The 14,465-nt window shown below is 36.2% G+C and overlaps 1 protein-coding gene across 12 annotated transcripts in view; it reads right to left on the minus strand.

Annotated features, from left to right (window-relative positions):
- The window catches only part of nfixb (nuclear factor I/Xb), a 172,783-nt gene extending 159,261 nt beyond the window's left edge, over positions 1 to 13,522 (minus strand). For 11 of the 12 annotated variants that reach the window (XM_016451342.1, XM_016451344.1, XM_016451343.1 and 8 more), the window contains exon 1: positions 13,430 to 13,522. In XM_016451342.1, the coding sequence (XP_016306828.1) occupies positions 13,430 to 13,507 (78 nt within the window). In that variant the 5' untranslated portion in view covers positions 13,508 to 13,522. Of the gene's footprint in view, positions 1 to 742; positions 1,313 to 13,429 lie in introns of those variants that run through there. The other variant, XM_016451332.1, reaches the window with a different exon arrangement.
- Between the last annotated feature and the right edge of the window lie 943 nt (positions 13,523 to 14,465).

Here is a 14,465-nt window from a genome sequence, read left to right on the forward strand (position 1 = left end):
ATATATATATATATATATATACACACACACACACACACACATACATTTGTGAGTTATTAAATGCAAAGAAAGTACGTTTTAGTCCAATTTTCATGAAAAATAAAATCCTTTCTGGGTCAACATGACTGGAAAACAACATGAGGGTTAAAAGTTAAAAGGGTTAAAATAAATATCAATCTCCAAATACTTTTAAGATTGTATTTACACGATGGCCTTTTTGTATGTATATAATATATATATATATATATATATATACACTATTCATTATCCACCGTCTTAATGGGGTGGATGGATCCAGAACACTTGTTTTGAAAGTTTGAATGCCACGGGATCAAAGTTAAACTATGATATCGCCATTCTGATATTGCATGGCTAGTTTATTCACTTTAGACTAATATTATGCGCAAATCGAGTGATAAATTAGTTGCACCGCAAATATCCTAATACAATGATACATTCCGCAGAGTTTCCAACACACTTCCCATTCCATATGAACCACTTCAAGCATTATTTACCTCTCATACAGCTACACACACACATTGGCATTACGCGCATCGAACCGAATGAAAACTATAGAGCACATGCTGTTTTACATCCAGTTTTTGCGCAAGACTAAAACACCCAAAAATGATTCTGGAACAGTTATTGTCTGTCATATTATCAACCCAAACCAATCTCTCCGTGTTTACCAGCATTTTAAAACAGAAATAAGAAGAGCAAAGTTGATTTACACAGCACGTACCATTGTGGAGCGGAGAATATTGCCAGCAGTCTCAAAGACCCATTTTACTCCTTTAGAAAAAAAAACTTCCCCCCGAAAAAAAAGCAGCGTGGTGGGTGAGCAAAAGCAAATGAATTGGTTTTCTTCGTTGATACCGGAAGCAGAAGAACCGGGTTGCGGGACGGGCCCGTGGACCGCGGAAAACAGCCAACTTTTACGCACGGAAACTTTCGGGGGGATCGTTTCTGTCTTTCAGCAGGTACCAAAAAAAAAAAAAACAGCGCCTTCAAATGAAACCTTAGCGGCCGGAGAAGATTCAGCACGACCGTTCCTCCGTTCACCGAAGCTCTCCGGTACAAATCCCTCCCGGTTCGAGCGTCTCTCCCGTGGCTTGAGTCGAGATCGCGGCGCGCGACAGCAGCTTTGTGCCTGCGCAGTTTCTGCTCACGGACCCTGGGCGATTTGGTGCTCAATCTCCATCCATCCCACTGGAGACCTCCTCAGGGTGATCTCCATGACCTCCTCCTCCTCCTCACTGCACGGATACACGATCAATTATTATGGAGAGGACGTCATTTCGTGCAAAGTGGATATTGCGGAATCTAGTCTATATTAACTATTATGTCGCCGAGACGAATAACGGCGGCGCACTAACGTTTCAAATAACTAATTAATGTATGTTAAGTAGCCTGTGTAAGAGCAGTTGCCAAAATAAACGTGCTACCCTTGCGTGGCCCGTGCAGAACGGTCGGGTTGATCTGTGGATGGATTCGTGCAGTGGCTGGTGAATTATTAATAACCGGGAGCGCTTCACAGTCTGTCGTGTTCACAGAGGAACCAGAACGGCAGCTGGGGGTTTAAGGGAATTAAATACGGGTTTGGAGTGAAGCAGGGACGGCAGGGGATTATACCGTTCACCGGAGGGAGAAAGAGAGAGAGAGAGAGAGAGAGAGAGAGAGAGAGAGAGAGATGCAGAGATGGATGAAGTGTGTGACTTTTTGTTTGCAACCACAATGTTAAATGGTGACGTCTCGAGCGATGCACGAATTCAGGTGTTTAGAGTGATATTTCTGTCCGTGTCGCCATAAATCTTGTCATGTTATCAAGCAAGTGCACAAGTAAAAACTAAACCCTAATCGTGCACTGGTGTTAAAGTGTTAAATTGGCAGGTGAGCAGGTGTAGTGCAGTTTGGTCACCGATCAATTCTGCTGAGAATTGAAACAAGACGCAGCAAAATCTTGATGCGTGCAATCAAATCATCAACCTCACGTGATTTAAAAGTATAAAATCTCAAGTGATGTTTGTTTTAGATGAGTTACAATCGAAATTCATTTTGACAATAGGTACATTTGAGCCTATTTAAAATCTAATTCTAATTGTAATTTCAAATAACGTGAAAAAGGATATTGTTACATTCAATGGTAATTTGTAAATGTAGTCAGGCTCTTTTTGTCGTCTCAGTTGTAATTAATTCAACGTGTGCCAGATGTGTTTGAAGGTAAACTTGCAAAGGGGAATTATTTGAGGGGAATCCGCGTTAATGACGGCTGTTTTAATTTATTCAACATACCTGGGCTGTAAAACAGAAGAAAGACCTCCAAACGACCTGAAAGAGACACGCGTTGACCTTCAGTGACGCCGTGATGCGCGCTGTGATGCAGCTGCCAACAACATTATCAAGCAAATTACCTTTCCTTTTTGTCAAAATAATACATGCAAAGTCAAATAATAAAAAAATAATACAAATAAAATAAAATTATAAATCCCCGCATATATAAAGAGGATGACAATTTTTATATATATATGTCTTTTTTAGCAGTCATAATTGTCCTTTTATTTATTTTTTTTCTATTTTTAATATTGCAATGTTATCTGTATTAAACAAATGCATGTAATGTTATTTCGTTTGTATCTCAGAATAGGCCTACAATATATGAATATGACAGAAAAATACAATGAATCAAAAAAGATAGGAGATTAAACAAAACACCTAAAGCAAGTAATATAACGAAATTATCTTCAATAAGTCACTTTGAGAAATGAATGTATATGAACAAATAAAAAAGGCTCATGAACACGAGTTGTTTGAAACCGAATATATAAGCATTAAAACAGAACAATATCTAACAAACGCAATATTAAGCATATTTTATCTCATCATTTTTGATTTACATTATTTATTATTATTTTTGATTTACGTTATTTCAATTGTATTTTCTTTATTTAGCAGGACTTTCTATATTTAGCCTTTAAAACCCTCACCATTTGATCGGTTTTTAAACATTACTGAAAACATGCCATAGCATAGCATGTTTTACATTAAGCCAATAAAAGTAATCAATACTTACAAAAAAAAATGTTACTAATATTGGTTGGTGCATTAAAAATGAAACCACCGTCAGAAACACAAATGCGTATCAGACATTTCTGAACATTTAAAACATTATTTGAATAAAACGTTAAAACCTCACATTTACAGTTGACAATATTTCTAAATATAAATAAATGAATGGCAATACTATCAATTTCAGTTTATAAAAATATATAGCCTGCTAATAATATAGGCTATTTGTGAATTGCAAACACTGTTCATATAGCATATATTAATCAGTTTAAAATAATATTAAACAGAATAATATTATTAAACCGTCTGTATGACAAATCACTCCGAGCAATTATTGCTATTTTAATTTACTGTATTTATAGATTTAATTTATTAATAGGCTATGAGCTTACGATGTTAAAAGGTTTTGTAAGTATAAATATCAGCTCGGTGATTTCTACAATCTAATCTGACCTAAACCACATCTCGGGCAAAGAGGGAGAACCAACAAATGTGTTACTCACTCAGTTTAAACGAAATTATATTAAAGAATGTAAATATTATATATGCTTTTATTACGCTCACGATTTTATTATTTAATGAACGAAGCGCATTTTACACTGGACTGTGTAGAATTAAAATGCAGATCATATTTAAGCAATAACAGGCAAACTCTTAAAAAGTGCCATTTAATAAAAACATTTTTTTTTTTTAAATGTTCGACTGTCCGCAATGAAATTATTCACATGATAATAGACAATGGAGAATTTGTACACTATGCACATGATGATTACAATTAAATAAAGCGCGGGGGGAAACACCAGAATCATGAACACTGACTGAATCATTGGCTGTTGATGTTGTCATATTTTCCAAAATATTTTTGAACGGTATGATCACTAATAAACGTTGGACGGAAGGAAGAACACACTGATGATGTGCAGGTGCGTTTCAAACGGACTAAAGAAGAGCTTCTACCGAGAGAGAAAAAAATCCTCTATGAACATGACTTACAAATATACACAGTATAAAACACTGTAACAGGTGGGCTAACCCTGGCGTTATTGGTTTTACCACCACCGCAAACGATCAATCATAGAAAAAAAACGAGGAAAGAAAGAAAAGGCGTTTTATTGTAATTTACCAGAGTTAGCTAACTAGATACATTAAAACAAAAATATATAAAAATTTAAAAAATATTTATATTCAGATGTAAAATAGGTGATTTCTTGTATCATTTGGTTCAAAAAAAGCTTGGAAGAAAAAGTTGAATATAGTTGAATTTACTTTTTTCTTTAATCTACCTTTTTTTCTTTCGGTATATATATATATATATATACAGTGGGTACGGAAAGTATTCAGACCCCCTTAAATTTTCTGAATACTTTCCGTACCCACTGTATATATTCACTCACACAAGTACACACACATAATATAGTCAAAGCAATATGCATTTACATTCATATGTAAAATAGGTGATTTCTTGTATCATTTGGTTAAAAAAAAGCTTGGAAGAAAAAGTTGAATATAGTTGAATCTACTTTTTTCTTTAATCTACCTTTTTTTCTTTCGGTATATATATATATATATATTCACTCACACAATATAGTCACACACACAATATAGTCAAAGCAATATGCATGTGACCTTTATACCTAAAGGCCAAAAATAAAATTCCTTCCAGTTGTAGTAATGCATTTTGATAATTTATGATAATTTTTTATATATATAGTTATGATTAATTAAAGAGGACATACTTAAGAAAAACAGCCAAAGGTTGACATACAGTTCACCAAAACAGGTCAAAGTTTCAAACATTTTATTATATATCATATGAGACGGTCCATATTACAGTTGAATGCGAAAAAAAATTAAGACATCATAAGACTGAGGCTGAATCCATCTCAAAAATTGTTTGTCAACACAACTGGTTTCTGTGAGTTCAAACATCAACCATAATAAAAATATAAGCTTTACTAAAACTAAAACAAGTGTATAGGAAATTTCACTAGTGGAGCATGTAATTTAACCCTGGTTTATTTTAAGATCAAGATGCATGATTTAAGATGAAACATATAAACAAAATATATAAAGTTTCTGATTTAGACTATCAAACCTTTTTTTTTAAGGTAGATAATGTATGCTTCGTTCTTCCCTGCATCACTTCAAACAGGAGGGTCATTTATTTTGCGCAGTGCAGACTGAATTTAGGCTCTGCTGCCTGTTCCTTGGTTTGGCTTTAATTTCTGACTGCCTGTCTTTAATTTAGCAGGGCTACTCAGAGCTGAAAAGACAGCCATGAAGCTCAGATTCAGCTAAGCAACGGCCTGGGCCAGGAATGCTGACCTTGGCGGGTGAACCAGGCCAACGACTGAGGTAGTGCACAGCTATAATCACACATCCCTCAACCTAAAGCAAAAGAAGCATTTGAGCCATGAATATGCCTGGATTAACCATTACACCTCCTCTCCCGTTACTGTGCATGTCCAAACATCTACTCTATATTACTTTACATGCTTTAAAATGACACTGTCCATGTTACAGTGCATAATCAACACCATGTACTTCATACGCCAAGCATCTCTTTTAATATTTTTCACCTTATTGATAATAAAATCCCATAGATTTTCATTGAAGGAGGGATCCGAACCGAATCTGGAGATTAGAATATCATAGAGAATTGGGGGTGAATCACTCAAAACACCCTAGCAACCACCTAGCAATGCCCTGATAACAAGGCATTGTGTGTGAAGTTTTGTACACACAGGCACCATTACATTTTACATTTTCTTCAAAAAATATAAAAATCAATTTATCCTCACAACTTTGAAAATGGGCAATGTAATATAAAAACAGATATTGTAACTTAAAATAAAGAAAGAAAAATTCTCAATCAAAACATTTTTTCTTAATGTTGTAACAATTAATTGTAATAATTGGATTACCAATCCAATTAAGTTTGAAATCTTGACACTGTAAGAGAAATCCAACAAGAATAACATACACAAAAAAATAAAAAAATAAAATAAAAAACAGCACATGTAAAGCCTGCAGCCAACATTTACAGGCTGACTGAATATAAAAATCAATTTATCATCACTATAGTGATAAATCATACTTGTACATGCAAAATAGACAATATGATATGGTTATTGTAAAATTAAAGAAAGAAAAGTAGTTCAATGTATATCCAGTAGCGGTGCCACAAGACCTTTACACTTATAAAGGCAAATTCTCAGTAACAAATTTTATTTTTTTCATTTTCATTCTAATAATTGATTAATTAATTAATTTTTAAATCTAAAAATTACAATTATTATTTTCTAGGACACTGTAAGAGAACAAACAAGACTGATATATTGCCAGTTGACTTTGTTTAATGAAATTAAATGAAATGAAATAAAATGAAATTAATTTAAATAAATAAATAGCACATGAGAATCGTGCAGCCAATATTTACAGACGGACTAAAAATGTAAAAATCTATTTATCACTACTACAGTGATAAATTATACTTGTACATGTAAAATGGGCAATGTCATATAAATATGGACATTGTAAAATAAAATAAATGAATATAAGAAGTTGAATGTATATCCAATAGTCAGTACTGTAATACGATTCAGGAGACCTGTATAAGGGAATATTCTCAAGATCAAAACGGTTTTTTTTCTTATAGTTTTAACGATTAATTTTAACAATTGGATTAATAGTTCAATTCATTTTGAAATCTATTAAAAAATAAATATTTTATAGGACACTATCAGAGAGAAAACCGAAGACGACTGACATACACTTCACCAAAACAGCCCAAAAAAATAAAATAAAATAAAATAAAACAAAACAGCACATGTGAAGCCTGCAGTGCACATTTACAGACTGACTGCAGTAGAGAAAAATGTCCGATATGTTTTACCTTCAAAGCAAAGTGTGTTAACCTTTGTGGGCTTGGGGAAAAAATCCCTGGGAACTGTACCTAATTTAAATGTTCAAAGTGCCCTTCATCTTAAAGGTGTATGTTGCCACCCCCTGAAGAGCGCACGCTTAATCTGGCAAAGGCTGAGAAGACTTTGAAAGCTTTTTGAAAAGTGGAACGACGCAGAGGCTGATAAGACGTGGTGAGATCAAACTATCTGACTATTACAGGAAGCTTAATGATATTTCAGATGTTTCTTTAATAAAGGTTTAGGTTTCATAAGTTTATTTTATTAAAGTCACGGTCTAAAGTGAGCTATTCAACACTTTGTAATGCCATAATCTACTGTAGCGTAACCTAAACCAGTCTATGTGTGACTAATGCATCATAGAAGAGGGATATAAAATCACAATGCCGTAAGAAGGATTTAAGCCCCTCGGCCTGACCCAACCAAGTCAGGTAGATCACGTATGAACTGCCTTTAACTGAAAATTGAGTGTTTACTATTATCATTTTGCATTATTGACACAATATTTTCCTAAGTAATGCTGTACAGTTGCTTTGACACAATCTGTATTGTTAAAAGCGCTATATAAATAAAGGTGACTTGACTTGTATGCTCAGCGATGAGATAAACAACGGAAAGCTGCGCTGTGATTGGTCATCGATGGTGAGGCTCCATCGGGATTGGAGCAGAACGCAGCTCTGCCACCTTATCAGGTTGGTGCACAGCATTGCTGCAGGAGAGCGAGTCTCTGGATTATTTTACACCAGCAAGAGGGCTTTACGCCTCTGATAAAGAGAGAGAGAGAGCCTAACTCCTGTACCTTCAGGAGAGAGTGTTTTGGGGGCACAAAAGAATGTATATCTAAAAAATATTGTATGTTTTGACTCCATAATAATGCACACTTTTGATTAGGAGGAGATTATTTGAATATACAAAAGTTCATATTTTTTTAAAAGTTTAAATATTAAAAAAAAAAAAAACACTACGTTTGGTGTCCGCAAGATTTGTTTTTGAAATAAATTAATACTTTTATTCAGCAAGGATGCATTAAATTGGTCAAAAGTGACAGTAAAGACATTTATTTATAATGTTACAAAAGACTTCTATTTCAAATAAATGCTGTTCTTTTGAACTTTCTATTCATCAAAAGTATCCAGAAAATATATATATATTAGGTAACTGTTTTCAACATTGACAATAATAAGAAATGTTTCTTTAGCAGCAAATCAGCATATTATACTGATTTCTGAAGGATCATGTGACACTGAAGACTGGAGTAATGCTGCTGAAAATTCAGCTTTGCATCACAGGAATAAATTATTTTTAATATATATTCAAATAGAAAACGTTTTTTTTTTAATTGTAAATTTTTTTCCCCATTATTACTGTTTTTACTGTATTTTTTGACACAGCATAGGTGAGCATATGAGACTTCTTTCAAAAACAATTTTACCAAACTTTTGAAAGGTGGTGTATATAAGTGTACCTTATAAAAACTAAAAATTTTCTGAGGAAACGTAAGTGGTGTTTGCTCATGCAGAACTCACCATCATGTTGCTAGGGTGCTGTGGGTGGTTGTCAAGGCGTTGCTATGCAGTTGCTAGGGTGTTCAGGGTGGATGTACCAAATCAAAAGAACCCACTTCATGTCTCTGTGATTATCCGATCTCCAGATATGCTTCGAGTGCCTCCCGTTTTCATTCGCTTTATCAGCCATGATACAAAAAAAACCCCAATATCTGAAGTTAAATAATAATGTGAATAAATAAATAATAGTGATGCAAGTCCACAAACATACACTGTAAACTTTGTATCTGACCTCTTATGTACCTGAGCATGATTATGGAGAAAGAAAAGATTAGAATGAATCAAAAAAACAAGAAATGCAGTGCATTGGCCTGAATATGCATATTAGTGCAGCAGGGTCAATCCATCAGATGGGTTGGCTGGGATGTCCAGTGTGTGTGTGTAGTGCTGCATCTGGTCTGGATCCAGGCTGGTCCAGGGGGATGCAGAGCATTAAAGCCAGTGACTGCTGGGGGAGAGGGGTTGTCCTCCCCTGGAGAGACTGAAAGAGGAGGCCTGCTATAATCTGCATCCCTGGCTCTTCATGAAAGAGAGCAGAGGACACACACACACCAGAGACTGACCCCCCTCCTCCAGCTCCAGCCTTTCTCATCTGTTATCACCATACACCTCTCCTGCCCCTTCTACCGTTCTGGTCCTTCCCGCCATTCTTCCTCAATCCTCATCTGTCTTCCCTTCCCGGCTTAGTTCTTCAGTGCTAAAACCTGCTCCAGCCTTTTTATCTTTCTGTCTCCATCCTTCAAGACTTTTTGGTTGGTACACAGAAGACTTTCTATAAATGTACAATGCGAAACGTACTGGTGCTTCAAAAAACCCAGTTTAATTGCTCACAGGTTAAGCTTTCATATTTCAGGACATTTATGTGAGATATATTTCATCAGAGTATCAACTTTGTCTCTGATGTTTCTAATCAAAATAGGCACAAATGAGTCAATAATCAACATACAGTAAGAGTATAGAGCTATAAAAGAGCATATGCTTTTTGATGAGAAATGTTCAAGTTCATAATGAGAAGTCTGTGCAACTCTGAGCACATGCAGTTTGAGACATTATTGAGACTTTTCTCAGGAAAAACGTAAGGAGACTTTAGCAAAGTCCATTTAGCATCTTCACTGTTTAGGAGAAACAATCAAAACGTTAAAGAGATTGCATTATGGATTCTTATTTTCTATGGGAAGAAACCTATATTGGAATATAAAGAGCCTATAAATGCATCATCAAAACCATATTTAATCTCCAAAGATCCATAAATTCCAGTGTGCTCCAAAAACGGAACTTTCCCACTGAGGAAACTTTTTTTTTTTTTTTTTTTAAGTAAACATCTCAACTGATTATTGGCTCATTATATTTGCTTGCTTATGAATCTGAACTCCCAAAACATCCAAATGGTTGGATCAATTTGGTCAGATCTCATTAGGGATTTTCATTTTCTGTGGGTAGAAACCAATATGTCAATACGAAGAACCTATAGATTCATTGTCAAAAACATGTTTGATGTCCAAAGAACCACAAACACAATTCCAGTGTGCTGCTCCAAAAGGAACCACTGAAGAACCTTATTTTTAAAAGAACTGATTATCTGTTCATTTTGTTCGCTTACTTGTGAATGTGCAAATGATGGGCCAATTTTTGTCAGACTATAAATTCAATGCACATCTTTATGAATGAAATGTGGTTTTTTGCAACGATTCTCCATATATGTCAGGTGGTGTGATAATGATGATACTTTCTGGGATCGTCTTCCCTTTTCTCTGGCTTTTCTGTCTTTCACAACTCCTTATTTTGTGGAATCAGGCCACAGAGTCTGGCCTAGTCTCACGGTTCCTCTCTTCCACCATCTCATCGAGGGGAGGGGCTTCCTTGGCAGTGCCAGGCTCTGTTTGGTAGAATGGGTCCAAATTAACATGAATATTCATGAGCCCAGCACCCCTCCCTTTCCTTTCCCAACAGCGCATCAACACTTGGTAGCAGCACATGGCGGGACAGCTGTTGCAGGCCAAAGCGGGCATCTGTGCACAGAGAGACAGAGATATGGACCGGGGCGAGTGGAAGAGGTGTGGACATCTGTAGCCAGGGCGCTTGGATGGATGAAGAAGAGAGGCGAGACGAGAAGGAAAAAGAGGAAGTTGGACTAGGACAAGGAAGCAGGATTATTTGAACAGATGACAGGGATGTGCTAGTGAGCGAGAGAAAGAGAGCGGTGGAATATGATTCTTGCATTAAAACTAGAATTTAATCTATAAAAGAACCTTTTATAGATGAAAACAGGATGTAAAAGTCTCCTCCAATATGCTAGCATGTTGATATATGGTTGCTAGGTCAAAAAAGCCCACCACTATGATCTTGTGGTCTCTAGATGTGGCTCAAGTTCCTTGTTCAATGCAATCTATTGGACTTTTTCACCTGTTTTATCATCCACCAAGTGAAAATCGTAGAAACATAACAGCAAACCTCTCAACCAAGCGGCAACCTCCCGCTCTCTCTCGTGAAGCCAACACGGAAGTGACTTAAATTGTAATTCATCAACTGCCCGCTAGAGGCTGGCTGCAAAAGGGAGTCAATCCCATAGACTCCCCATGTTAAAATGCCCAACTTTACAGCAGAAAAAAAACGGACACTACGTCCATGTTTTTATACAGTCTATGCTCTCAACATGATTTAAAGAATATTTCAATAAAGTTTTATACTCAGGAGGTTAGGGTTTGGTCAGACCACTAACCCTAAGTATTGTGTGTGTAAACTCCGCTAATAAAAGTTCTTCAGTGGTTCTTTAAGACCTTTATGTGAAGAACTATTTCTAGGGGACATTTACACAAAGTGTTTTTTCATTGAAAAACGCGAGATGGGAGGACTGAAATGGAATTTTAAAAAGCAAGGTCTTGAGATGCGTTTTTAACGTGAGCGCCTCGTTTTTAAAAAGCTGACCATGTGAGAAACACTGCAAAAGACACGAGACGCGAGAACAATGGTCAAAGACATCTAGCGCTTATATACAGAAAAACTATGGAAAAGTAGTGCAGCGAAATGCAACAACAAAATAAAATGTAGTTTTTCACAAAGTTTCTCCATATATCTTGGGCAGTATAATAATGTGGATATCTTCTGGTCTCTATATGGTTAAAGTCACATGATTCTGAGGAATATTCCCTAAAATAAAGTTGAATACTCAGGGTTAGGGGTTTGTTCAGATCACTAAGCCTAAGTATTGGCTTAGTAAAGTCCATTAATAAAAGTTTCTCAATGGTTCTTTAGCATCTTGAGGTGAAGAACCATTTTTAGGGGGCCATTCACACAGAAAGCGAAACGCGAGATCCAAGCAATGAAATTGAGTAAAAAAACTTGAGATGCGTTTTTAAAACTTGAACTTTTTTCAACTTGAGCACCACATTTTTAGAACGCCATTTGAGTGTGAAACGCTGTAAAAGACTCAATATGTGAACATAACGGTCAAAGATGTCCATCTTCTAGCATATATATACATAAAAAAAATCGAAAAGTAATGCAGTGAACTGCAAAAACGTATTCTTTGTGAATAGCCCTTGATTTGACTCTATGGTTCTTTGGAGGCTCAGTAAGTTCTTGACGTTTCAGATCAGTCTGTTGATTTTTGGGTTCTTTAAAGCACCAATACATGGATGGTTTTCTACAAAACTAGAGAATAACGGTTCTTTGTGGAACTTAAGCTTGTTCTTCTATGACATCAGGCTGTAAAAGCCTTTTTGGTCCCAACTGGAATCGAAACCAAAGTTGTTCAATCTCTAGAAACCCCAACCTAACACAAAGCCGTTCTCTTTATAATCTCCCCATGATTTTGCCACCCTTCAACATCAAACTCCAGTGTGCTCTATGTTTTTCCTCAAAGGACTTAAGCTCGCTATCAGTCTTATTCCACACACACACACACACACACACACACAGTCACACAAACGGGGCGCCTGGTTCTCGCTGCCCTACATAGGCAGTAGCACAGCAGGCAGTCTCTATGAAAGGCCCATGAGGTTTAAACTGTGTCAGATCCCCCGATAAGGCTCTGTATACAGAAGTCTCTGAAATCCCTCATCTGAGGACCCTCTGTGTTTAGGGGTTGTGCTTTACATAACTTTCCATGATTAATTAGGCTTAATTGAAAAGGGGAAAGTGACACAAAAATGTAAATATTCCCAGATTCATCATGGTGGAACCAACAATAATGCAATGTTTTGATTAAAAAATAGCTGCTGTTTTAAAGCAGAAAATTAAATCATTCATTAGGATATTGATTTTAACAGTCCCAATTTAATTATTATATTAATATTCTTTGTAGTTGTATCTTAACGGACTTTTTCTACCTTGTTAAATTAAATTATTAAATTAAATTAAAATAAATTGAATTAGTTAACCTAATGCAATTTAGTATTAAATAAAACGAATAATTTTTATTATTAATTAATAAACATTTATTTTATTTTACCTGATTTTTGTCGCTCCAGTCTTTAGGAAGGCCATATAATGTTGTGAAAGGATTGAAGCAAAGGAAACTTGATGCTTTTCCTATTTCATACAATCGATAGTGTAAAAAGTGAAATTAAATACTTACTAAAACAGAACAATAGTCCAATCAAAGTGCATTTAGCAATTCAACAGACAACAAACTCATTTACAAGCAGCTTTAAGAGAACTTCATCCAAAGAAAATACCGTACAAGCAGCAACAAATCTTCGATAGATGATAGATAGATGATAGATAGATAGATAGATAGATAGATAGATAGATAGATAGTAAACTGATGTTTGATCGCTGTCTGGTGTAAAATGAGGTTAAGGAAGTTGTAAAAAAGTGGGAGACATTGTGCTAAGCAAGTGAAAGAGAGCGAAAAGAAAGAGAGGGTGGTCATACCATCAGCCACGACCTGGCAGAGAAGCCATAACACAGCTGCCACCTGAACCCTGGGTCATGCTGCCTGTCCAGCGCCATTCCCGCGCCCTCCTGCCAGAAGAAATCCTCTTCCTGGGATGGCGGAAAAAATTAATAAATAAAAAGAAGATCGCAGAGCGAGCACCAATCAGGAGGAGCGTGCGGGCAGGATGCAGCCAGCATGCATGCCTGTGTTTGTGTGAGTATGTGTTAGCGAGAGGGAGAGAGGACTTTGACATAGAAAACGCCAGGAAGTGCAATCCGGGCAGCTGTAGCCATAAGGAGCAGCGCCAGCCGCCCGCCTGCCATCAGCAGACGCACTGACATACCGATCCTACACAGCCAACCAACAGTGGGCTCTGAGTGTCAGCAGAGTGTTTGTGTGAACATACAGACAAATATTTACTTCAAAGACAGCATTTACAGGAGCAGCATGGTTCATGTTGGATATGCATTGACGTGCTTGTTAATCTACACACTTCTACACACTTTACCTGCCTCGTTTTTCATTTGAATTTACTTTGTGAAATTTAATTGCCAATACAACAGTGCAAACATATTGTGTTTGCTCATTTTTGCTGTTTGACACAGTCTCTCATGAATGATCAAATGAGGCCTGTTGTACGCGATAACTGGAAGCCGACATGTATTTTTCAGATTGTTTGGCTGGATAAATTGTGATCCTATAATAATTTTAAGTATGTTTTACAGTTCAGTTACACTGAGAACTTCCCTACCGAAGGGGACACCCCCTCACCCCCGGACCGTGATTGCGCCCTCGTCACGCCACTTCTCCCCTGCCCCTCAGGAGGCCTGGCAATAAATATTAGGCCAATAAATCAGCAGATATTTAGCCATAAATGTTGCTTAGATGTCAGTTAAAAAATAAATTAAAAAACAACTACAGACAGCTTTATCAATGAATTGTATATATATATATATATATATAGATAGATAGATAGATAGATAGATAGATAGATTTTTTTTTATATAAATGTGGTGTAAAATGAGCATTCAT

The sequence above is a fragment of the Sinocyclocheilus anshuiensis genome, unplaced genomic scaffold (assembly GCF_001515605.1).
Source record: "Sinocyclocheilus anshuiensis isolate Anshui unplaced genomic scaffold, SAMN03320099.WGS_v1.1 scaffold207, whole genome shotgun sequence".
NCBI classification, from domain to species: domain Eukaryota; kingdom Metazoa; phylum Chordata; class Actinopteri; order Cypriniformes; family Cyprinidae; genus Sinocyclocheilus; species Sinocyclocheilus anshuiensis.